The sequence below is a fragment of the Lynx canadensis genome, chromosome E1 (genome assembly GCF_007474595.2).
Source record: "Lynx canadensis isolate LIC74 chromosome E1, mLynCan4.pri.v2, whole genome shotgun sequence".
NCBI classification, from domain to species: Eukaryota; Metazoa; Chordata; class Mammalia; order Carnivora; family Felidae; genus Lynx; species Lynx canadensis.
Genome location: NC_044316.2, coordinates 34,762,692 through 34,788,957, shown reverse-complemented (window position 1 = coordinate 34,788,957; position 26,266 = coordinate 34,762,692). Strand labels below are relative to the sequence as shown.

Here is a 26,266-nt window from a genome sequence, read left to right as displayed (position 1 = left end):
CTCCAGCCCTCAACCCTCAAAACACAAAGAAACAAAGACAGACCACTCAGACACATATTTAATAATTGTAGAAATCCAGAAGAACCTCAGCATCAAATCTCGAGATCATGAGTGAACTTCCCTCAGCGGGTTGACTTGACTAGGGCCGGGTGTGCCCTGCCTTCCTACACCCACTGAAGCCGCCTCAACCAGCCCCTGCGTGGGGACTTCCACATCCTCTTAATCTCATGTCACGTACTGTTTAGTTTCAATAAAGCATTTGTACCAATGGCTCTGGAGCTTGGAGGAAGACTAAGGAATGTGTAGTGATTCTGAGTAAGGTATGGGCTTTTGCAGCAGAGCTATCTGGGGAGGGAGAAAGGAACAAGTCACTTCTTCCAATAGGACGGTCATAAGTGGCCATCCTATCCAAATGAGCCACTAAGGCTAAAAACCCCGGACCTCACTCTGTCTCTGAACCATGACAGGTTCTTGTTCCCCTGAGGGAGAGACAAGAAGCTCGTAACTGGGACCTTTCAGTGAATGAGCACCATGATGGCCATTTCTTTTCCCTTCATCCGGCTTTTGTGAAAAAGAGAGGCCAAGGAGGCCACAGAGCAAGCAGAGGCATAATCTGGGAGACAAGAGGATGGACAGTCCTGCCCGTCTGTGCTGGTCATTAGGAAGTGCGCCACTTTTAAACTCCGTGGTGCCACTCGCTTCCCTTCATTGCGGAGGTGGTTCTAGGTCTAGACCCAAACAATTCTAGACGTCCATCTCCATGAAACTTTGGAATTTTCAGGTTGACTTTGACTTACTTTGTCGCACCAACTACCAACAGCTGCCCGAGACAATATGGCTTTGCAATGGTCCACCTCGTTGTTTACTGGCAATCAGGGAGTTAATGCTCTAAAATTGAGGCAAGGAGCCTGGGCCGTCCCCATTTTGCGAAAGCCACATGAGCCGGGGGCAGGGCTCTACAGGAGCTGCCAGGACCCTCATGGCTATGAGATTTCTATTTGTGGGACATGAAGCTTGCCTACCGTCAAAGATTTTACACCCCAGCTGAGAGACACTCAGTTCTGGTGTGACTTCTGTTCTCTCCTGACATTATTATGGAAGCAAAATGACAGAGAGAGAGGATACTGGAGCAGGAGTTCAGTTCTGCCTCAACTAGCTGGGAGACCATAGCAAGTCACAGAAGGCCTCAGTTTCCCTGTCTGCAAGTGTTCTATTGGACTGGGTGGTCCTGAAGTCCCTTTCACAGCCTGAGGTTTTATATGGTCATTAAAAATGTCTGAGGTCCTTAAGAAAATAGGTATCCCCCCCCCCCTCCCAATTTAGGCTAGATTTGCTGAGTATGGTGTTCCCGTAGTCCCCAATCACACTGCCTCCTGATCTGCCCTGGCTGCCCAGGGAGGAATGAAAGAAAGGGTTTGTGACATACAAAAGTATAAATGTAGTGACAGCTGACCTGACCGTTTAGTAGAAACGAGCCTTGCCTTTACACAGCTTTGTAGAACAACTAGAAAAGGCCGTTTTTCCCTCTCCCTACCCCAAGCCTATTCCTTTAGGCATGCAGGTAACTCTCCCCACGTCTCACTTCTTATTCCGCCAGGGGACCCTGACCAAGGAACGGAGAAGTCCTACAAAGAGGGGATCTCAAGTACCAATTGGCAGCCATTTGATGATGGCAGGTAGGTCGGACGCTAAAAAGAGGTTGTGTCCAGCAGAACCCAATTCCATAGGAATCCAAGCTCCAAGGCTGGGAGGCAGCAGGTGTGGAGGACAGGCTCACTGCTGAGAATCGGCCTGCAGCACCCACTGCAGGATGTCGTGGCTGCGCAGACCCCGGACCGCGTTGTCGTAGATGGTGTTCACGCTGGTGCACAGGGGCTGCCGCTGCAGCTCTGTCACCCGACAGGCGACCAGCCCGCCGGCCACACACAGCAGCAGCAGCAGCAGCAGCTTCAGCACGGCCCAGGACCTGGTGTGTTTCCGGGGGGGCGGCTTGCGGGGGCGAGAGCCGGACTTCGATTCTGGAGGGACAGAGTCACAGCGGACAAGAGCGTTCAGTCAGTGGGAGACGACCCACACTCTGCCCATTGAGGCAGATCCGCCAGAACCCCCTCCTCAAAGGCAAACTCCCAGGCCCTGACGAGAGGACTTTTTAAGGCCATCTGAGTTCTTGAAACCCTCTGCTTATGCAGAGCCCGAAACAGAAGTCCTCCTCCAGTGGATCTCAAGAGGGCACACTCAGAACGAGGAGTCATTCTGGGCGCCTCACGGAGCTCAGTCCCCAGGGTCCCTCGGGATCAGGGGAGGGGCTTTTCAGGGGGCAACAAGCACAGTTAGAATGCTGCTTCAATGCTAGAGTGAGTATATATATTACATTTCTAATTTTTTTAAAAAATTGGTTTTGAGGGGTGCTTGAGGAGCTCAGTCGGGTGAGTGAGTGACTTCGGCTCAGGTCATGATCTCATGGTTTTTGAGTTCAAGCCCCGCACCGGGCTCTGTGCTGACAGCTTGGAGCCTGGAGCCTGCTTCGGATTCTGTGTCTTGCTGTCTCTCTGCCCCTCCCCCTTTCATGCTCTGTCTCTGTTTCTCTCAAAAATAAACATTTTAAAAAATAATAAAATGTTTGAAACGCTTTAAAAAAATAAATACAATAAAATAAAAACCGGTTTTGAGATTAAAAAAAAATTTTTTTAATGTTTATTTATCTTTGAAAAAGAGAGACAACGTGCACACGCGCGGGGGAGGGGCAGGGAGAGACAGAATCCGAAGCAGGCTCCAGGCTCTGAGCTGTCAGCACAGAGCCCGGTGCGGCGCTTGAACTCACGAGGTGAGACCGTGACCTGAGCCGAAGTCGGCCACTTAATCGACTGAGCCACTCAGGCGCCCCTGGTTTTGAGATTTTTAGCCAAAACTTTTAAAAACTTGACTGAGCACCCACATGCCAAGAACTGCATGATCCTGTCACATAGGTTTTCTTGCTTAATGCTGTCGCTATCCTGTGAGGAGGTGGAATCCTCATTTTACACAAGGAAACAGAACGGTGGCCAGGCAACCTGCTCTAGGCCAGCGAGGGAGAGCCGCGGCCGGGCCCCATGCCTTCACCCTCCCTACAGAATTCCTTCCCCGGCTCAGGGGCCTCTCCCTCACGGGCCCCATTGGCCCAGAAGGTGTACAATCCTCCCCTATATATGGAGCCATGTCCCTACACAAATCCAACTGGACGTATTCAGGCAAAACACTGTGTTTTTTATACAGCATGGCTCCCTGAAGGCAGCAAAACGATTCCTCTCGTGTTCAAGCAAAAAGAGGGCGCTCTGTTCCGACTTGGGAGAGAAAACCAGAGGTAGTGCTGGCATCTCTGAGACGGTACCGTGCACTCAGAATGCCCTAGTGCACTTCACAGATGATGTGAGGGACTTTTAAGGGCAATGTGACCACATGCAATCTTCACTTTATGGTGATTTTGCCATCCAACCCTTACAAGAAAGAAGGGCAGCTCCCTATTCTGGGAACGCTCTAAGCCATGTCTCACCAAACACCTGTACGTAAGCACCTGCTCCCCAGGACAGCCCCCCCACCCCCTGTAGGCAAACCCTCCACGTGACTCCCAGGACTGAGAGCATGCTGGATCTGACCAGGTCTGCAGCCTCACTCACTGCCCCCTCAGTGCCCCCACGGCACCCCCGCCGGAACCCTGCAACTGCGAAAACATACTCGGAGCCTGATTTGCTTCCTTCTTCGGCTTCTTCTCCTGCTCCCGCTTGGCTGCTTTGAGGGCGTCATACTCCTTTCTCCGGCGCTCCTTCTCTTCCGCCTTCTCCCGCTTCCGCAGCTCCCGCTCCTGCGCCTCCTTAGCTCGCTGCTTGGCCTCCCGCTTCTTCTCGGCCTCTGCAGGAAAATCCACCCCAAGATGACTTCTCACCCACAAACCTGCAAGAGTGCTTTCCTGAGTGACTAAAAGCACGGGCTTGGCCTTTCCCTTATGCCACAGGTCACTGAAGCAGTCTTAAGGAGACAGCTATCTTCCTGCTCTCCAGGAAGTAAGCCCTCCCTCAAATACGGTAAACTGCTCTCAGGGTTTGCTGGATGGATTATTGAAAGGTTCCCAGCCCCGTGCAGTGGAGAGATTAGGGTAATGTAACAAGGGTACATGAGGAAGGCATGGGTGACGAGCCTGGTGATTCAGAAAGCACAGAGGGACACCCTTATTATACAACTTGGCTGTCAAGAGAAGAAACCGTGATTCTATGGGATTCCTGTCTTCCCAAGCTTCAGAAGGGAACGTAGCATGGGAAGGGCAAGTAAGAAGACAAAGTGAGCACTCAAGTTCACAGTTAGACACGATGGAAATGTTTTCCTGAGAAAGCAAGACTAATCATTTGTCAGAGGGAACCTCTAGGCTCCCACTCAGGAATCTGTGACACATTCTGATTTACTTCACGGTTCAAGTACGTTTACATCCAATGCCCAGCTTACAAATTACTGGGTTCTAAAAATGCACTTCCAGATTAGTTATTTGGAAGCCTGAAGTACATTTTTCCAAAGCCAGAATGCCACAAATTAGGGCTTAAAAGCCCATCTGACCCATAATGTAGCTGAATTCTAGTATGCGAAGTACTGGAGCTTTCCACTGCTTTTTTGTGTACAAACAAGCTCCAAGTTCCAGCTGGGCAACGACAATGCCAAGAGCACATTCTACCCCACCCGGAGAGAACATGTGGAGGCAGGAAGTCAAGCAGCAGTGGTCCAAGGAAATACAGCATCACAGCAGCCACGCATGTGAGAAGGCCCGGTGTCACTCAGGCTCTTTCAGGGTCTGCCCATGACCAGTACTAAGCATGTCCTCCCCCCCTCCAACCACGGAATCCTCCAGTAAGGGGGCTCAGACATCTGCCAGTCAACAGAGCGCCCGCTGTGCGCCAAGCCTTGTTCTAAGTGCTTGAGATACAGCAGTGAAGACAAATCGGGTTCCAGCACCTAAGACCTTCTAGAGACGGAGACAAACGAGTGAACAAACAGAAAAAAGATAACAACATGCGCCACAAAGAGAGTAACAGAGACTGTGATGGAGTGACGGGAGGGATGCTACCCACGTCTGGGTGGTTCGGAAGGGGTTACGGTAAAGCTACGGCAACATCTGAGCAGACAAGAAGGACATGAACCCAGCCGCGTAAAGACCCGAAGAAGAAACCAGGCACAGCCCCTGCAGTAAGACTGGACTTAGCGTGCTCGAGCAACAGCAGAGGCTCGTGTGGCTCAAGTTAACAGCGTTCTCTCCCCTGGGTGCGGGACACAGCTGGAGAAGCTAGGCCTGGGGCCATGGCGGGCCCAGTCATCTGTGGAGCTAAGTTTGAATTTCATCCTAAATTCAATCAGGAGCCATTAGAGTGTCTTAAGCGAATAGCAGCATCACCGACTTATGTTGTAAAGGGATCCCTGTGGCTGCCGTGCGGAAGGGGCACCAGCGTGGAGACAGGCCACAGAGCTGGGAGGGGTCTACAGCGCGGAGGCTGAATTACAGTACGGCCCGGGGGTGGAGGAACCATCACACTCGGTCCTTGCTGACACACTGGATACTGGGGAACTGAAGACAGACCTCCGGACATCTTTCCAGTTTCAGGCTTGAATAACTACAGGGATGGTGACAGTCTAGTCCAGGGGACCCCCGGGAGGGCTCGCAGGGGACTGACCGTCTCGGCCACACTTAAGTTGAGCTGCCTCTTAACCCTCCCAGCCGGCTGCCGGACTCTCGAGCTCAGCGGAGAAGCCAGGACTAGACACAGATGACACCATACACCACCATACTCCTCCTCACGATGCTTCCACGCACCCTGGCTCCTGACCCGTGGGAGCCAGCGGCCGGGCGAGGACGGGAAGATGGCTGGCGGAGAGACGGCACCTACCTCGTTCTACTTCCAGCCGCCGCTGCCTCTCTCGCTCCTGGTCAGCCTGCACGGCCTTCATGTGCTGTAACACCTGCAAAGGGGGAGCGGAGATCTGAACTAGCCCAAGCCGGGGGCTCCACGGCACACAAGTCTGCTCAGGAGGCTCAAAAGCACGACGGCTCCTTTTAGGTGAGCACGGCCCCGCGGCAGCGCGGAGCTAATGGAGGCCATCCTGTCTTCGTCTCCTACCTTATTAAGCCGGCCTTAGCTGGAGAAGGGCCAGCGGAGCCCAGGCCACTAAAGCTGTGAGCAAACACGTTTGTGAAACCCACTGCCAACTGGAGCGTGGAAGGAGTCCTGCTCTTTACAGTCCCTGTCACGCGCACGATCTCATGTGTGCCCCAGGCAACTCTTGGTGGTGGGCAGGACGGCACTTCCGCCGAGACCTTCTGACTTCCTGACCTCCCTCCCTGGGCCACCTTACAAAGTTCCGCTCTTCCCAGTCCTCGGGAGGCCTCTTACCTACGTCAGTCGTAATGCTAGTTTCCCTAAGGGTGGCGACTACTGTCCCATCTGCGGGCTAGACACTCAGTATGTGTTTGATGGATGACTGACTGGATCCCCACCTCAAAAGGAAGAAAGCCAAGGCTGACGGGGGGTGATCTGTCCACCTCGCGTGGCTGGAAGGTAGCACAGCTCAGAGGACTGGTCTTCTGAGCTCCTGGGCCAGAGCTTGTCCCACTCAGGTCAGCACACAAACTAAGGAAGCCTCTAGGAGGAAGCCAAGAGCCATTTGGCCCACACACTGCTCAAAGCCGTGGCTCCCAGAGCCCCTCAAATCCTCGTCCAGTCAGTCGTGGACAGCCCCTGACAAAAACAGCCCCAGAGATTCTCACTATGGGCATGGTTAGGGGAGGAGGTAAAAGACTTTATTTTTTCAGGCTGTGTTTTTAGAAGCTATCCCTTGTCTGTAGAGGACAGAGTGAAAGCTTAGAGCCCGGCACAATCCTAACGCTACCACTTACGGACCCTGTGACCTTAGCAAGTGACTCAACCTCTCAGGCTCCCTGCAAGAGCCTGCTTTGAAGCCACAAGGAACCCTGTCCTGAGCAACCCAGGCCTTGAACCTGCCGCAACCTCTCAGAAGGGAGTCAGTCTTACTAAAAAAAAATGGCCACTCAACAAGGAGTGCAGGATCTGCAGGAAGGTCAAGCCTGATGGTGAGAGGCAGCCCAAGTTCAAAGTCCCTGTCTTCACTCTGAATTCCGAATACTAAGTAAGCACCAACCATTCAGGCGGTTTTAAGGGGTGTACAGGTGGCTAAATAAAGAGCTGAGAGGTTTAAGAGACCTCCCTTTTTCCCCGGGCCCTAATACATCAGGAGTTAGCCGAAAACAGCCAGTTCAGAAAAAGGAGCGACTCCTCTGGTGCAGACCGTGAGCCCCGAGGGTGGATTTTGTCCACCGGTCCCAGTCCACGTTTTCTGATAAGCACTTGATGAATGCTTTCCAGCTAACAAATTATTTTTAAAAGGTGCTGTACTACGCACCAGGCTTATCAGTGACTACAGCTGACCCATGCAGCCACAAGGTCAGGGCTGGTGAGATCTACGCTATCTCCCGGGGACAACTGACCTTGCTCTGGCCGGCCCAAGCCACGCTACTACAACGCCTAAAGGTGTGCCAGAGACCGCTCTGGGCAGCAGTGCCAGGGAGCGTGGCTCTAGTTACCATATCCACGACGCAGTGTGCTACCTGGAGGTCCGTCTGGAAGGTAGGTGCTAACACTAAAGACCTCTGTGCTCAACAGAAGTTATCCTCGTGGAGCACCAGCAATTTCACGAGGTTTCACATATTACTACTTGAATGAATAAAGGGAGAAATGAAACGTGTGTGCACTGGGCATGTCTCGGGTCAGAGAAACGGAAGTTGTATCTCCTTCCCGGGGTTATGAGGAGCATGAGGTGAAATACAAAGCATGCAGGACAAAGGGAGAGTCATCCCTTACAGCTATCGTTCTTCCTCAGAACACACATCACTCCTAAAGCGCCAGGAGTTCCCCGATCACTTGTACTGTTCTCAGCTAAGGGCAAGCTGTTGCCGTGGCTACCTGGCTGCACTGACCTTGTACTTGGATCTCCTGTGCCAGTGGATGACAGAGATGATGAGACTCTCTCAGAAGCCCTGAGCTAATGACAAGACAAGGCCATTATTCTTGAGCCTCACCTAGAGACCCGTGCCGCACACCCCCCTCGTGCCCACATCTCACTGACATCAATTCTAGGATTTAAATCTAAAGCGTTTAAAGTCTATTCTGTTCATCAAGCCTCCTCAACACGGCCAAGTAAGTCATCTGGTGCTCAGCTGAAGCAGCAGCAATCTGTTCTAAAGCTGGAGGGAAGAGGGACTGTGGCTGGAGTGTGAGAGATGCGTGGTGTCGTTCTTAAGAAGCAGCACAAGGCCCCCTCAGGGTTGCTGGCTGTGTCTGCTTCCGTGCTGCCTTTGGTTCCTCGTTCCTCTATCAGAGGACTTGACTGAAATAAACCAGATCTGCCCAGGACATGCCTGCCTATCGGTACAGCACCCAAATGTTGACACCATTATCAATATTCCTATAACCACCGCAACTTAGAAAGGCCACAGCCCCTACCCTTCTTGTCCCATTTGAACAACTGTCAATAGTGTAATGTGGGATCAGGCAAGGTCCTGGTTTCTTAAATGTTTATTTATCTTGAGAGAGACAGAGAGAGAGAGAGAGAACGCACAAGAGAGCAAGTGCGTGAGCGAGTGGAGGAGGAGCAGAGAGGGAGTGAGAGAATCCCAAGCAGGCGCTGCGCTGACACATGGGGCTCGATCTCACAAACCAAGAAATCATAACCTGAGCCAAAATCAAGAGTCGGATGCTTAACTGGCTGAGCCACCCAGGCGCCCCAAGGTCCTGGTTTCTTAAGAATGGAAGTTTTGCAGTAGAGAAGACAGTCTCGTTCTGCTACTTGTAAAGTCAACATAGAAACAAAGGTCCCTCTGCCTGACAGGCTCATAGCAGACGTATTTCACTGGGACCTTAGTGCTCGAATCAACACACAGCTACAGGTGCCCTGGGAGGGAAAAACAAGAGGAGGCAAAGGCTAGTCCCCGGGGAATGGCAGAGGCGACCCGGGGGAGCTTCGTGCTTACCTTGTTGGCACACTGCTTACACTGCTTCTCATCCAAGCAATCCCCTGCCACTTTGGCCAGGACAGGATCCAGGGGGTTATCCTTCAGGTCCAGCCACTTCAGGCTCTGAAGGGATAGAACAGAGAGGCTGGCTAAGCCCAAGTTCACAAGAGAGTCCCTCAAGGCGAGCAAAATGAGCAGGAAGAAAGCCCCTGTGTGTTCCAGCTGCAGGGAAAGCCGTGCGAGGCAGCACCAACAAGGGGGCATTTCCGCCAGCCTTCCTCACAGCCACACTCCATCGGCCCCCGAGCCCCGTGCCTCTCCCGCCCGTGGAACGCTGCTTCGTGAACCGTTACCTTGAGCTGAGCAAAGCTGACGGGCAGGGTCACCAGCTTGTTGTTGAGGAGATCCAGGTGCTGGAGGTTGACCAGACGGCCAAAGTCTGCCGGCAGCTGCTGCAGTCTGTTCTTACTCAGGTCCAGCTTCACCAGGTGCGTGAGGCCACAGAAATCCGACTAGGACCCAAAGAGACAGCGCCTAAGCCTTGGGCGCACACTCTGGTGTAGCCACTGCAGAAGCCCGCGAGCCAGAGGCACCGACGTGTAAACCCTGACCCTACCTGCCACCGGCTGTTCCACCCTGGATGAAGTGCGGCTAACACTCAGCCCCTCTGGTGCCAAGCAGTGAGAAGTATGTGGAAAAGGACGTAGCACAATAAAGTGGGCACAAAATAAGTGTGTTCCCTCATGCTCTGTTCTCGCTGCGACTGGAGCCATGAGGGGGGTCCCTCCTGTGCCCCCACAGCACCCTGTGTTCTCCTTGCACAGGAGCTGTCGAAACACAACGGAACCATCCGCCTTCCTGAAAAGATGATGCGCCCCTTAAGCGCTCAGTGTCACTCTTTGTTCTTCACGGCACCTAGCACAGTACCCACCTGAAATCAAGCTCCGGCCTCAGCTAAGAGACACTACTCATGCTCTCCGGGGACCTGAAACCGCCAGTGATTCTGCACTGCCGAGGAAGGCACAAACAACTGAGTTCAGACCGAAAAGAGCACCAGGGGCTGCTTGAGTGACTCCCGACAAAGTGTACAGCAGCATCAGGCTGCACGGAACAGCCACCATCCTGTCATTAGACATGGAATACTTCCTAGGGGCAGCGGGGCCTCAGCTGCTTTTTCAGTGTGAAAAAACGGTTCCTGATGAGCCGCAGGAAGACGCTGCAGATAATGAGCGAGGCCCGGGAGAATACTGAGAGGGGAACAGACTAATGATCCAATGAATAACCTGCCAACTTCTGAGACTCGGTCCCTGAGCCGGAGCCCAGCGGAGTACGTCAGGGAGTGACACGGCCAGAGTGATGGATGGAAAAGGCAACGAGGAAGGAGCACTGCTCTGGAGGAGAATGGCTATCACCCCGGAGAGGCTGAAGAGCTGAACCACTCCAGGGCCTAACCGGGTATAAAGGATGGTGAACTGAAGAAATCTTGAAGTATATGAAAGAGGAGAACTGGGAGAAGTTGTGCAAGAAAAATCAAAAGGATCTGACCACAGACTGGCTGTGTTGAACAAAAAAAGTGTCTCGAGTAATTCAAGGGTTGGGAGAATAATAATATGGTAGTCCCCCAAAACCACACTTTTTTCCTGTTCCCCATCAAAAGGAGGCTGTTCGGGGCGCCTGGGTGGCGCAGTTGGTTAAGCGTCCGACTTCAGCCAGGTCACGATCTTGCGGTCCGTGAGTTCGAGCCCCGCGTCAGGCTCTGGGCTGATGGCTCAGAGCCTGGAGCCTGTTTCCGATTCTGTGTCTCCCTCTCTCTCTGCCCCTCCCCCGTTCATGCTCTGTCTCTCTCTGTCCCAAAAATAAATAAACGTTGAAAAAAAAAATTAAAAAAAAAAAAAAAAAAAAAAAAAAGGAGGCTGTTCATAAACAGCTTTCTCCCTGCGCTGCACAGCAACTTCCGGAATGGCTTCTAATCTCCTCTACCCAATAGAGAGGTAAACTGTTCTTCAAAGGAATAAAATAAGGCAGAAAAAAAGATGAGCCCAATAAGTGATTCAGCCAGCACTCCGCTGCCTTTAGTGTTTCGTGGCCCGACTTTCCCACTGTTCTGAAGAATGAAGCCTTGCTTCCCTTCTTGCTGAGACAATCCACCCCACCTCACCCACCCCCCAGCATGCTCCGATTCAGTCACAGCCTGTCTGCAGGGCCTGTCCTGAAATTGCGCCTTATGACCTAACTCCTCTAAACAAGAAGGAGAGGGGTGCCTGGGTGGCTCAGTCAGTTGAGCATCTGACTTCGGCTCAGGTCACGATCTCACGGTTCGCGAGTTCGAGCCCCGCGTCAGGCTCTGTGCTGACAGCTCAGAGCCTGGAGCCTGCTTCGGATTCTGTGTCTTCCTCTCTCTCTGCCCCTCCCCCACTTGCACTGTCTCTCTCCCTCTCTCTCTCTCAAAAATAAATAAACATTAAAGAAATGAAAAAAAAAAAAAAAACAAGAAGCAGAAGCAGCATCAGGCTCTAGAAGGAACTGTGCTTGCTTGCTGATCTTACCGGTAGACTAGTCAGTTTATTGCAGGACAGATCCAGTATGGTGGCCTTTGGGAGGGCAACCTAGGAAAAGGAACAAGAACAAAATGTCAGACCAGCACATGGAATGATTCAGTGACATCTGCTAACGAGGCAATTTCCAGAGAAAATTCCCACAACTAGGAAAGGCCTTTAAAAATCGGCACTGAGGGGCGCCTGGGTGGCGCAGTCGGTTAAGCGTCCGACTTCAGCCAGGTCACGGTCTCGCGGTCCGTGAGTTCGAGCCCGCGTCGGGTTCTGGGCTGATGGCTCAGAGCCTGGAGCCTGTTTCCGATTCTGTGTCTCCCTCTCTCTCTGCCCCTCCCCCGTTCATGCTCTGTCTCTCTCTGTCCCAAAAATAAATAAACGTTGAAAAAAAAAAAATCGGCACTGAAATATAACGTAGTAAGAGCAGCGTGCATCAGCACTTGCTACCTGGCGAGTATTTTACATTACAGTCTTAATCCTCATAACCCTAGAAGATGGGAACTATTATCACCATTTGATAAATGAGGAGGTCTAGGCATAAAGATTAACTAGCTTGCCAAGGGCACTCAAGAGATTAAGCAATGAAACTGGAAATCTGTTCTAACTTCCGCACTACAGAGCCAAGTGCAATTCGTTAAAGGCAGTGGGGAAAACGTAGGTCATCCCAAGTAATGCTAGGGTGGGGGGGTGCAGGTAGGAAACCCGGCGGGAAAAGCGGGGACTAAGATCTAACTCTACCCTGGCAACAATCCAGCCGTGTAACCTTCTGGGACCTCGGGCCTCAGTTTCCTGAGTGAGAGCCTGGGAGGAGCGGGGTGGTGGGGTGGGCGGCAGCGCCCGGATTCGGGCCAGTTTAAGCTGGAATTTGGGAAGAGCCCTCGCCGGCCCCGCAGTGACACTTCGCAGAATTCAAGGAAGGACGCCTCAGGGCTGGGACAGCCGGCTGGGATGGCCGGCTTCCTAGAAATGCACGGTTCTGGGCCACACCCAGGTCTACCCAGAGGCCTACTTCTCGGCCGAGTCATTCATTCATTTGTTCATTCATTCTCCCAATGCAGCCAGCAACCACACCGTGGGCGCCTACTTTGAGTCAAGCACGGAGCTGAGCGCTGCGAAAGCCCCCAGACGAGGGGAGATTCACTCCCGACGCGTAAAAAGCTCAGGGCCGAACAAGCAGCTCCTTCTCATCTTCTGGAACTGCGCCAAAGTGACACGTGTACATCCAAGGAAGAAAACTGGGGGCAGAGGTGGGCGCCCGAGGACCGAGTCCCACTCCTCCCACCTGGTTTTAAGACCTGGAAACTGAGGCATGGGAAAGGAGGCGGCCCGCGCAGGGGCCAGCGCCGGTCTCGGGTGGGCACCTGTGCCCCGCGGGACTATACTGACCAGCTCCTTGATGGGGACCTCATTCAGGTCGCTGAGGCTCAGGTCCAGCTCGTTGCCGTCCAGCTTGTCGCGGAGGTTCCCGCCCTTGCTACCGGCCTTGGTCATGGTGACGCCGGCTGAGCGGTGCCGGCTCCGGGGCTCCGACGGGCAGGAGAGGCGCCGAGAAGCCGCTCGTCGGTTCAGCGGACTCGCACCCAACCGACAACGCCTGCGTCCGCCGCCGCCGCAGGTGCAAGACGCCGCCGTCCGCCCGACCGCCCGCTGCACTCTGAGCCCCGCGCCCCGCTCCCACCGGTGCCGCCGCGACGACGACCACTTCCGTGTCCACGTCACCTTCCGCGGCCACTGAGACGGGCGGGGCCAGAGCGGCCCGAGTGTGCGCGAGACCGCCCTCTGGCGCTTAGGAGAGCGCACTGCAGTCGCCTCCACGTCCGGAAGGGTGGGGTTCAAAGCCTTGAGTTCTGCTGCCGGGCGAAGCCGCCGCTTCCCCCTCCCACTCCCCCCTCCATCCCGGGGCCCTTGGTAGGCCACTGTCGCTGACAACGCCAGGAGGCGAAAGGGCACGGGCCTGGGTGCCAGAAGACCTGGGCTGCATCCCAAACTGACCTCACCAAGTCACCCCCGTTCCCCTGGATTAGGAGCTGAAACCTCATGTCCTTCAAAATTGCTCCCTGCCCTCTTTAACTTAATCCCCAAATCATTATCACTCGGAAAATTCGAGCCTCAGAATCTCTCTTCTCTCCTCTTCCCTGCCCCAGTCCTTGTCTAGGCTGCCGTTAGCTCGTGCCTGGATTTCTCTTGAGTCTCTCTCCCCTCCACCTCTACCCAGCTGCCCAGATCTTGCTAAAAATCTAGCCAAGTCTTTCCTCTGCTTAAAACCCTTCCAACCTTGGCTACCTCTAGGATATGGACCCTCTCTTTTCTAGACCGGTCCTTGCCTGCTTCTGCAGTCTCCTCACAAACCCCAGTCCCTTCCTGCCAGGGGTGCTGTGTAGACTGCCATTAGGCGGCCTCCACACCTTTCCCTCTCCTGGGATGGCCTTGCTTCCCAACGCACCTCTGCCTGGCTAATTTTTAGACCTCCGGGAAGCCTCCCTGTCCACCATGAACAGCAGACTGAGTTAGGGGTCCCTCCTTGGGACTCTGGCAATGTCCTGTGTGCTGCCTTATTATCAGAAGTGGCAGAGTTTGGCTACAGTGGGGCCTCTGGCTCTGCCCGTTGCTGTTCATGAAACCGTAAGCGATCGCCGTGCCTTATTTATGGATAGATGAGAAATGTGCATAATAATGATACCGACTGGTAGCGGCGGGGAGGACTGAATGAGCCAAACACACCAAGAGCTTGCCACAGTGACTGGCACTCAGTGAGTACCTGATAAATATTTGCCTTGATTCATAATCTGCCTTGTGTTATCTTTAGGTGTCTGTCCTCCACTCTGGACCATGAGCGAGGGATATGGTCTTTGTATCCCCAGTGTCTGGGTGTCAGATGCACCACAGTTGCTCATTCAAAGGTGGCTGAATGAATGAATGAACGAGTGAAGCGTTTCACCCGCTTCACACCTCTGTTTGCTCATCTTGGAAGTGGGGATACTAAAGCTTATCTCAGAGGGCAACTGTGACGACCAGGTGAAGTCCGTGTGCATATCCTTGCGCACACGCCTCCTACCCCCAACAAGGCGCCGTGCTGGGCTTCTGGGAGCCAGGCAGGACAATTGGATGAGAATACATTAGCACTTGGCAATCTCTAAAGCCATTGAGCATCCATTATCTCATTCTGATCAAGTACACGAAGAGATGATTGGGCACGTTTTGTTGTTCTCTCTCTCTTCTTAAGGAAGAAACTCGGGGAGAAGCAACTGGTCCTCAGTCACTTAGGGGCAGACCCGAATCTTTTGATTCCAAATCCTGTTTCTTTTCACTCCACCCTATCATCCCTATCCCCAAGGAGCCTACAGTCTACGCAAATAATTATTCTAGAAGGTAGAAAGGATAAGGGCCCTAATACATACGGATAAAATCTGTGGAGAGGTGCAGAGCTGTGCGGGTATGTGTTAGAGCGTGATAACATCAGACTACAGTATTTGAGGGCATTCTGTGTGACTATGACCATGATTTTCATACATTATTTCTTTTAAGTCACAGCGGCAGATACTCTTTCGGTTTTCCAAAGACAGTAATTGAAGCTCAGACAAGTCAGCTACTTAGCCATCGAAGGACAGTCACAGCAAGTAAGTGAATGTATTCGGAGGAAGGTGGGTCATGCCCAGCACAGAGGGGGACAGGAGCCTGGAGGAAGGGAAGACAGCAGAAAAGGCACCACAGAGGAGGTGGCTGGGAAGAATGGGTCAGGTTCAAACAGGCAAAGCAGGGCGGAAGAGCGAGCACTTTGACAGCAGCTTGTCCCCACAAGTTTCTTCTTTGAAAAAAAGAGACTCAAATAGCCCTTGAGGATGGGAGCCCCCAAAGTACTTTTTAATGCAAGTGATCTCTCTCTATGGTTTATTTCTTTACATAGACTTGCTTTAAACACTTCCACAAATAGAGAGGTACGCCATGTTCACTGTAGATCAAATTCATCTGGAGGGATGGACGTACAAGAATTGCCAAGAACACTTCGTGGAATAAAAAAAAAAAAAAAAAAAGCCACAAGGATCCTGCCAACCAGACGGTAGACCTCGTAGTAAAGCTCAAAAGAGTATAACATGGTCATGGGCAGGTACCAGTGGAACAGCATAGAGAATCTGGAAACAAATACAAATGCATATAGGTCCTTAATATATAACTGAGATCACATTTAAAGTCAAAGCCATCAAAAGGGGAGTGGTTGAATAAAGCAGAGTGCATTCATGCAATGGAACATTACTGCACAACATTCTGCAGCATGAAAGAGAATGAGTAGAACTATATGTGTTGACCTGCAAAAAAATGTTGTATATGGTCAAGTAAAAAGATGCAAGTCACTGAGTAAGATAGATGCAAGGCACGATCTCATTAAAAAAAAATTTTTTTTTAGGGGTGCCTGGGTGGCTCAGTCGGTTGAGTGTCCGACTTCGGCTCAGGTCACGATCTCACAGTCCGTGAGTTCGAGCCCCGTGTCGGGCTCTGGGCTGACGGCTCAGAGCCTGCAGCCTGCTTCCGATTCTGTGTCTCCCTCTCTCTCTGCTCCTCCCCCGTTCATGCTCTGTCTCTCTCTGTCTCAAAAATAAATAAAAACATTAAAATAAAATAAAATGAGTTAGGAAGTTAGGGGTTCTTTCAATGGTGGGGGTGCTAGGCACTTCATGGGCCAGGAGTACTTAGTGCCGGCAGTGTGGACACTTAGGGGCACCGGGGTTGCTCAGTCAGTTAAGTATCCAAAACTTGATTTCAGCTCAGGTCATGATTCAGGGTCATGAGATTGAGCCTGTGTCAGGCTTTGCTCTAGGCTTGGAGCCTGCTTGAGATTCCCCCTCTCCTTCTCCCTCTGCCTCTTTCTATCCCCTCAAAAAAAAAAAAAAATTGACTTTGACATTATTTTAGACTTCAGAAAAGTTGCAAGGATAGAAGAAAGAATTCTTGGATACTTTCTACCCAGATTTGCCAACTGTCAACATTTTGCTACAGAAACATATGTATATTTCTAATCTATTTAAGAGTATGCTGGAGGGGCGCCTGGGTGGCTCCGTTGGTTAAGCATCTGACTTTCAATTTCAGCTCAGGTCATGATCTCATGGTTCACGAGATCAAGCCCCACATCGGGCTCCGCGCTTGGCGTGGAACCTGCTTTAGATTCTCTCTCTCCCTCTGCCCCCTCTCCCCCGACTCGTACTCTCTCTCAAAAAATAAAAAAATAAAATAAAATAAAATTGCAAAATAGAAGTATGCTGCAGACATGATGCCTCTTTATTTGTAAACACATCAGTGTGTTGTCTCCCAAATATGAGGAAATCTCTTATATAACTACAGGACAATTATAAAAGTCAATGAATTAACACAGATCAATACTACTATATAATCCATGGACTTAATTCACATTTCATCAAATGTCCAACATGGTCTCATTTTTTGGAAAAAAATACATATAAAGGAAGGGCATTGGAGAAACACTTATATATGTGTCTACATGTTTGTATGAGCCTAGGAAAGGTTTGAAAGAATATCTATCCTTTTAATGTGGGTTGAGTATTTGCCACAAGGTGCAGGTATTACTTTTGTAATATATTAATGTAGAAACTGGGGTGCCTGGGTGGCTCAGTCGGTTAAGCGTCCAAACTCTGCTCAGGTCATGATCTCACGGTCCGTGAGTTCGAGCCCCGCGTTGGGCTCTGGGCTGATGGCTCAGAGCCTGGAGCCTGCTTCCGATTCTGTGCCTCCCTCTCTCTCTGCCCCTCCCCCGTTCATGCTCTGTCTCTCTCTGTCTCAAAAATAAATAAACGTTAAAAAAAATATAAATAAATAAATAAACATTAAAAAAATGTTTTAAAAATGATTCCTGTAAATCTGCTGAAATATCTCGTGTGTTCCCACCTTCTCCTCTGTGCCACGCCATTCTGCTTGGAATGCCCTTTCCTGGAAGGGTCACCATCCTTTCATCCTTCAAGGCCCAATTTAGATGCCACCTCCTCCAGAAACACCCCCCTGATTACCAGAAGTGAGCCGTTTCTGCAGATGTTCAATGGCTACCCCGTGCCCACAGTACTGTGGCTTGCTTTGCACTGGCGTTGTTCATAGGAATAACGATGATGGCAATGGAACCCCAGGGGAGCGTGGTGGGTGGCCCTAGGGAGAGGCCTTCCTTGCTATTCAAAGGCTGCCATGCCTATTTGCTGGTTCTTTCTTGTGTGATGCCTGGAACTGCCATCTTGAAACCGTAAGGAAAGACACTACCTGCACACCGAAAATAGCAAAGTGGCAAGAAGGGTTAGCTCGGGTCATTGTACCAGCTCTGGAAGCATCCTGACACAAGGACGAAGGCCTGAAAGGCCTCACTTCTTGATCATAGCATTTGAATCCCACCAAAGGGGATCCTTTTTATTTGATTTGATTTTTTTTAAAAATTAAAAAAAAATTTTTTTTTTTAACGTTTATTTATTTTTGAGACAGAGAGACAGAGCATGAACAGGGGAGGGGCAGAGAAAGAGGGAGACACAGAATCTGAAACAGGCTCCAGGCTCTGAACCGTCAGCACAGAGCCCGACGCGGGGCTCGAACTCATGGACCGTGAGATCGTGACCTGAGCCGAAGTCGGACGCTTAACCGACCAAGCCACCCAGGCGCCCCTATTTTATTTTTTTTAAGTAAGCCCAATGTGGGGCTTGAGCTCTCAACCAGCCTTGAGATCAAGCATCACATGCTCTACTGGCTGCACCAGCCAGGTATCCCTGGAGATCCTTTGTATATTTCCACCTCCAACAAATGTACAGGAGGCATTCTATGAATATTATTTGTCTGAGTCATTCATTTGACCCAAATCAGCAGAAGTATATTGAATACCTATCACATGCCACACTCTAGCTACGGGCTCCCTGGGAATAAAATCCACAATCATTGTAATATAGGCCCTGACTCTCTCTCCCAGAAGACTTTACCTTATCTCTCACTCCTCCCAAAAAAGCGCTCTTTGCTCCCCTAACAAAACCACCAGCAACTTCCAAAGCGCACGTGCTCTCCGTCTTCACATACATTTCCTCCCTATTCCCTTCATATGTATTCCCCCTAGAACATCCCATTGGCTGTCCACAGTTTCTCCTCCCAACCTGCCTGTGGTGGCTGCATGATGGTCCGCGGTGATGTCCACATCCTAATCCCCAGAACCTGGGAATATGTTACTTTCCATGGCGAGAGGGACTTTTCAAATGTGATCAAGTTAAGGATCTTCAGATGGAGAGATTATCTGGAATCATCCGGGTGGGCCCTCGATGTAATCACAAGGGTCCTTATGAGAGAGGCAGAGAGGGATTGGACATACAGGAGGAGGGGGCAGAGATGAGAGTGACACGGCCACGAGCAAGGACGGCCTGGAGCCACCAGAAGCTGGAAGAGACAAGGAACAATTCTCCCCTGGAGCCTCTAGCAAGAACCGTTGCAAGACTTTTTTACCTCAACACCCAGAATTCGTTTTCTCGCCTCTTCCAAGAATGAAAAGGCAGACACAAAATGACCAGCATTATACTCTATAATCTTAGAGTAGAAGATTAGAAAGGAAGAATAGTATGAAAGCTCTCTTTACAGAGAAGGGACCTGCAGAAGTGAATGCCCCCGTCTCCAGGCACGAGCCTTTGCTTTATAAGGTTCTGATCATCACCCTCCCTTCCCTTCCCCCTCGTTCCTTCTCAGGTTCTGCCCTTACTGGCTTGATAGCTCTGGGTGCTGGGTTGTCCATTCCTGATTGGCTCGATTCCATTGTACGAGGGGTGATCTATGGCCATATCATTTCTTGTGGGTCATGTCTTTTATGGTCAGTCTACTACCATATCGTTAGGTCTTCTTTCAAATTCCCGAGGAAAATCTGAGGGGAGTGGGTGGTGTCTGTTACACTCTTTTTTTTTTAATGTTTATTTATTTTTGAGAGAAAGAGACAGAATGTGAGGGGGAGAGGGAGACACAGAATCCAAAGCAGGCTCCAGGCTCCGAGCTGTCAGCACAGAGCCCGTCGTGGGGCTCGAACTCACAAACTGCGAGATCATGACCTGAGCTGAAGTCGGATGCTTAACCGACTGAGCCACCCAAGTGCCCCAAGTGTTACGTTCTTAAGAGGAACCTTATGCCTGAGGGGGGTTGGCTGTGGTCAGACACTCCCGGCATTGTTCCAAAATATGTGTTTTCCCCCAGCCCAAGTGATGGGGTTTCGGGGTGATGGTGGGGTTTGGAGCCGATAGCCAAGAAAGAATTCTAGGAAAGGTCTTGGCGCAAATAGGTGATTTTATTAAAGCACAGGGACAGGGCCTGTGGACAGATAGAGTTGCACTGGGGTTGTGACAGGTAACTGATTATATACCCTCAGATTGGGAGGGGCTCAGGGCCAGCTCAAGTCTCTAAGGAATTTTGGAAGCAAGGTTTCCAGGACCTTGAGGGGCTAGCTGTGTTAGGAAAATGCCATTTATTACTGAGGTTAGCCTGTACTTTGCCTTCAGCTTGTCCCTAGGCTCCCTCAACACAGGGACCTCAGGTTCTAACCTTTCCTCTTTCCCTCTCTGCCTCCTGAATCCTATCTTTTCCTATCATGGAACCAGCCCCCCAATTACCTTGATTTTAGTCCCATGAGACTCACCTCAGACTTCTGGCCTCCAGAAATGTAAGAGAATATGGTTCTGTTGTTCTGAAGCCACTACATTTGTGTAATTCCAGCACTAATAGGAAACAAGCACACACTTGTTTTTCAAGGACTCAGCTCAGATATCTAGGAGACCTTCTGCGACATGCCCAGGGTAGGTGCCTGTCCCCCGTGCCCCCTCTCCCACAGCACTGGCCACATCGCATGCCAGCGTCCGTCTCAGGGTGAGTGTTCTTTGCTAGACAGTGAGTTCTCTGAGGGCAGATGTCCTGCCTTATTCACATCTCCAGCCTGAGGACCCAAGGCTGTGCCTGGGACCAAAAAAGGACTCAATGAATGTCTGCAGAGCCAATGAGTGAGTAAAGGAAGATAACTTTGATTTGATCTAATAACACTGGGTCTTTACCCAAGACTTCCCAGCTGACCTTCCTCCTGACTTTGACCCAGGAAAAGTTAACAATTACATCACCCAAAAAAGATTTTCGCCCTAAACTCTTTACGAAAGCAAGGCTCTCACAACCTTTGGCAGCTGCGAGGATCGCGGCTTGTTTGGTTTTTCCAATTTTGAGCTGTGGGCAAGAAAACAGGGGATGTTTTAAGGTCATACCTGCCTGTGTCCGCTATCAACTATTAGTTGTGACCAAAATAAGTTTACTCTTCAGAGCAGTTTGGAACAAGTTCCCAAATTTCACTTTCAGTTTGAATGTCAGACACAGCCATTCCTAGAACCATTGTTATCAGCCTTGTTCTTTTATCTTCGGTGCTGGCTACCAGGTCTGATGGGCAGAGTGTGAGCATTATGGTGTCCCAGGGGACCGTCGTCTCGTCTTTCATGAGCGCTCTTCTTCACCCTTGTCTCCCTTTTTCTCCACCGGCGTCGCCAGCGTCTCGACTTCCCACCTCTCCTTCATGAGCACTGCATTCCTAACCAGACATGCTGCGAAGAAGATTCTTTAAAGGGGACGTCTTTCATATACTCCTTGGAAGCAGGCGATTACAACAGAGAGCGATGAAAAATTACCCCAGAGGAAAGAAATTTTTTTTTTTTTAAATTTTTTTTTTTTACGTTTATTTATTTTTGAGACAGAGAGAGAGCATGAACAGGGGAGGGTCAGAGAGAGAGGGAGACACAGAATCTGAAACAGGCTCCAGGCTCCGAGCTGTCAGCACAGAGCCCGATGCGGGGCTCGAACTCACGGACTGCGGGATCATGACCTGAGCCGAAGTCGGTCGCCCAACCGACTGAGCCACCCAGGCGCCCCCAGAGGAAAGAAATTTTGTCCAAGGTCATTGAGAAGACAGGCAGTAGAGCTGGATTTCTTCCCAGATCTGACTCTGAGGCTGACGACGAGCCGGAGCAACCCCTTTGCACTCATTGGTGTCTAGTGAAAAACCTCACCAGACATGCTAGTCCCTGTACATGATCAATGGCACTCATCAAGAAGCCTTTCTTGGCCTGCTAGCAAAAAAAAAAAATATATATATATGTATTAGAGATAAAACATGTAGGAGGCGCCTGGCTGTCTCAGTTGGTAGAGCATGTTGATCTCGGGGTTGTAAGTTCGAGCCCCACGTTGGGTGTAGAGATGACTTGAAAATAAAACCTAGAAAGATGTTTTAGGAAAATAAAATGAGAAAAAGGCTTTTGAACAAATAAGCATCGGTTCTCTGTCCCACCCCTCCTTCTAGTCCCATGCTCCAAAGAGAACTTTGTTTTATTAGTAGCAAAATCGACATAAATAAAATACACCAGTTTACCATTTTGAAGTGGACGGTCCAGTGGCATTAGGTACAATCATGCTGTCGTGCAACCATCCCCACCATCCATCTCCAGAACTTTTCCATCTTCCCGAACTAAAACTCTATACCCATTGAACGCTAATTCCTCACTCCCCCAATCCCCTGCCCCTGGCAACTACCGTTCTAATTCCTGAGGACTTTGACCACCTTAGGACCTCAGGTCAGTGTCTGTTCTTCTGCGTTTGGCTTCTTTTACTCAGCACAATGTCCTCAAGGCAGCACGGGTGAGAGTTTCCCTCCTTTAGAAGCCTGAATAATATTCCGTTGTATGGACGTACCACAACGTCGTTTATCCACTCAACCACCCGCCAATGGGCATTTGGGTTGTTTCTGCCTTTTGACGATTGTGAAGAATGCTGCTATGAACCTGTGTGTACAAATGTCTGTCCAGGTTCCTACCTGCACTTCTTTTGGGCACAAACCCGGAAGTGGCGTTACTAGATCATGGGGTGATTGCTTTTAACTCTTTGAGGAGCTGCCATGCTGTTTTCCACAATGGCTTCCATTTTGGAATGGAATGGCTTCCATTCCATTTTACATTCCCACCGCAGCACACGTGGCTTCCAATTTCTCCGCCTCCTCACCAACACTTAGCGTTTTCTGTTTTATTTTATTTACTTTTTGTCATAGCCACCCTCACGGGTGTGAGGTGGTAGCTTGTGGTTTTGATTTGCGTTTCCCCAATGACTACTGATGTTGACCACCTTTATGCCTGTATTTTTGTACCGAGTATCGTTTTCATGTGCTTATTGGCCATTGTATGCCTTCTTTGGACAAATGTCTGTTCAGGGGCGTCTGGGTGGCTCAGCCAGTTAAGCGGCCAACTTCGGCTCAGGTCATAATCTCTCGGGCTGTGAGTTCGAGCCCCGCGTCGGGCTCTGTGCTGACAGCTCGGAGCCTGGAGTCTGCTTCGGATTTTGTGTCTCCCTCTCTCTCTGCCCCTCCCCAGCTCACACTGTCTCTCAAAAATAAACGTGATGGGGCACCTGGGTGGCGCAGTCGGTTAAGCGTCCGACTTCAGCCAGGTCACGATCTCGCGGTCCGGGAGTTCGAGCCCCGCGTCAGGCTCTGGGCTGATGGCTCAGAGCCTGGAGCCTGTTTCCGATTCTGTGTCTCCCTCTCTCTCTGCCCCTCGCCCGTTCATGCTCTGTCTCTTTCTGTCCCAAAAATAAATAAACGTTGAAAAAAAAATAAAAATAAACGTGAAAAAAAATTTTAAATAAATAAATAAATAAATGAAATGTCTTCTCAGATCTGAACTATTTTAACCACGTGCGTTTTATCTTCTGTTATTTGCCTCGAAATATTATACTTACACAGCCATTTCTTGATCTTCTGTTTGACAGGGGAGGATTTGTACTCACTGCCGTGTCTTCTCCCCAAATCCTCCTAATACAGTTGTATTGTTATTTTCGAACACAGACTGGTTGCCTGTGCAACTTTATTTATTTTTTTTTATGTTTATTTTTTGAGAGAGAGACAGAGACCAAGACAGAGGGGCAGAGAGAGAAGGAGACACAGAATCCGAAGCAGGCTCCAGGCTCCGAGCTGTCGGCACCGAGCCCCCACGTGGGGCTTGAACTCACAAACCACAAGATCATGACCTGAGCTGAGATCAAGAGTCGGACGCTCAGCCGTCTGAGCCACCCGGGCGCCCAAGTGACGTTTACATTTTGAGCCCAGTTCTGAAGCACAAAGGGAAGGATTTTGGCAAAGGGGACGGACTAAGGGCTTTCTCAGGGTCGCCAGGGGCCTGAGCAAAACCAAGGCACCATAAACCATCCAAGTCAGGTGCAGCACTCAGCAGGCATGCTGGGCTCGGGCAGAAAGCCCCTTGGGAATCCGTGAGGAACTGAGTTGGTTGCAGGGACTGGATGGCAATATGCCCTGCTCACCACTCCCTCAAAGAGACCCAAGAATTCTGGTCAACAGACTCAGGGGCTCCCTCATTAGGCACTAGCATTTTCTTTCCTCCCAACCGTCCTCCCCTTTTATAGAACCAGTGCCTACCACATCTTTCAAGGCTTTGCAGAGATGAAAAACAATTCCTCCTGCTAAAAAAAGGTTTGCAACACTGAACACAGAGGAAAGTCTCAGAGTGTAGACAACAGGAGGAAGGAGAGGATAGAGAGAGAAAGTAACAATCACTGAAAAAGGGTCAAGTGCTAGGTCTGTGCCACCACACCCAATCCTTACCCCAACCCTCTGCATGAGGCTGGTGTTATCTCCAGGTTTTTTTAAGTTTTGAGAGAAAGAGAGAAAGAGAGAGGGAGAACAAGTCGGAGGGGTGGGGGTGGGCAGAGATAGGGAGAGAGAGAATCCCAGGCAGACTCCGTGCTGACGGTGCAGAGCCCGATACGGGGCTTGAACTCATGAATCATGAGATCATGAGATCATGAGATCATGAATCACTCATGAATCACTGAGCTGAAGTCGGACGCTTAACCGACTAAGCCACTCAAGTGCCCCATCCCCATTTTATTATATTATTTATGTTGAAAGAGAGCGCATGCGCAAGAGTGCAAGCAGGGGAGGGCCAGAGAGAGAGGGAGAGAGAGAGAATCCCAAGCAGGCTGCGCACTGTCAGCGTGGAGCCAGAGCCGGATGCAGGACTCAACTGGGAGCCCAACTTGGGGCTCAACGCAGAGCTCAACCTCACCACCCTGGGATCATGACCTGAGGCGAAATCAAGAGTCAGACGTTTAACTGACTGAGCCACCCAGGTGCCCCTATTATCTCAATTTTAAACATAACGACTTGAGGCCCGGAGAGGCCCTGTGACTTGTCCAAAGCCACCAAGTGAGTACAGGCTGAGCCCTGGCCTGCACTCACTGTGCTCACCTTGACCTTGGGCAAGTAGCGGAACCTCCCTGGGGCTCGGTTTCTTTTTCTTTCTTCTATTTTTGTAAAGATTTTATTTGTAAGCAATCTCTGCTCCCAGTGTGGGGCTCGAACTTACAACCCCAAGATCAAGAGTCACGTGCGTTAGTAACTGAGCCAGCCAGGCGTCTTTCAGTTTCTTCATCCATAACACCAGAGACATATTCCAAGGCATGCCTGTTCCTTGCGGGGTGATTGTGAAGGGAGATAATGTCTCTTAAGAGTATGGCTTGAGGAAGGTATCCTGAAATCGGTGACTGTTATTCCATGGCACTCATGTCCGGGAAGTCAGAAAAGCCTGCGGATGGAGAGCTGAGGCTGGAGCAAAGTTCGAGGAGGAACCCATCCTTCTCTTGCCCCAGGGCTACCCTCAAACTAGCAAGGTAACTACCAGGACCACACAGCCAGTTACCGGCAGAGCTGATACCCTGGACTTGGGCTATGCCCCGGGGCACTCCGTCCCTGGGCCAGGCTGTCGGAGTAGGAGAATTAGCATCATTAGAAAGGTGTGTCCTTGCCAGCTCAACTGGTCGTAATTTCTCTGCTCGCCTGTCTTCCTGCCCCATCCCCACACACTCTGAAGTGTGGAGACCGTCCCCCAGGAGCCAGGGTTTCGGGAGGATCTGAGGCCACTCCCATCATGAGGACGGATGCAGCATAGACTCCTCAGGACCTCAGTCGGAGGCCAAGTCCCCAGATAAGGGCAAAGGTCTTCTCAGGCCAGGCCCCACCCCTAACTAACCTTTCTGCTTGGCCCAGATTTTCACTGCTTCCTCTGGGGCAGGAGCGGGGAGGTCACCCTGCCAGGGCCTTTCCCCCATTGCTGTCCTCCTCCTCTGGAGAAAGGGTCAAGACAATGTGGACCTGGCACTTGTGCCACTCGGGTGCCCGGTGCCGCCTTTCCCAGCCAGGACCAGAGATGGAACAGGTGCGGTGGGCTGAACCTCTGTCCACTGCTGCTTTCCATTCACGCCTCGGACAGGGCACGGAATGGGGCCCTGGGCCCGAGCTGGGGTTGGCAGATGGCGGTGAGAAGCCCAGGTTTCAATCCCTGACGCCACCTTACACGGTGCACTGCGAGCCGGGGCGGGGGGAGTCGAGGCAGAGGCCCAGGGTGGGAGGCTGCCCGTGGGAGAAGGGGGTACCAACTGGTGTCCGTTCTGAAGCTGACTTCTGGCTTCCACCTGGAGTCGACCGAGAGGGGGATCGCCCACGGCACCCTTTGTCCGGGCCACTTCCCTCCCCCTCCCCCCCCCAGCAACCCACCCCCGCGAGCCCTCTGCTCCAGCTGGCACGCCTCGGGGCGCTTCTCGGAGGCGCCTCTGGCTCGCACCCCGGAGGGGAGCTGGCAGCCTA

General features: G+C 51.2%; 1 protein-coding gene across 1 annotated transcript; it reads right to left on the bottom strand.

Moving 5' to 3' along the window:
• Nucleotides 1–40: 40 nt before the first annotated feature.
• Nucleotides 41–13,253, bottom strand: LRRC59 (leucine rich repeat containing 59). The gene is made up of 7 exons (XM_030296996.1): nt 12,976–13,253; nt 11,587–11,646; nt 9,394–9,552; nt 9,059–9,163; nt 5,901–5,973; nt 3,712–3,885; nt 41–2,018 (listed from the first exon to the last, which is right to left on the bottom strand). The coding sequence occupies exons 1-7, from the start codon at nt 13,078–13,080 to the stop codon at nt 1,774–1,776; spliced, it is 921 nt and encodes a 306-aa protein (XP_030152856.1). The 5' UTR covers nt 13,081–13,253; the 3' UTR covers nt 41–1,773.
• Between the last annotated feature and the right edge of the window lie 13,013 nt (nt 13,254–26,266).

Excerpts from the sequence above, each read along its gene's own strand:
- LRRC59 (XM_030296996.1), bottom strand. The coding sequence starts at position 13,080 with ATGACCAAGGCCGGTAGCAAGGGCGGGAACCTCCGCGACAAGCTGGAC. Across the intron at positions 11,647-12,975 it reads AGGTCCCCATCAAGGAGCTG|GTTGCCCTCCCAAAGGCCAC; the intron begins GTCAGTATAGTC and ends TCCTTTTCCTAG. Across the intron at positions 5,974-9,058 it reads GTAAGCAGTGTGCCAACAAG|GTGTTACAGCACATGAAGGC; the intron begins GTAAGCACGAAG and ends CCCCCTTTGCAG.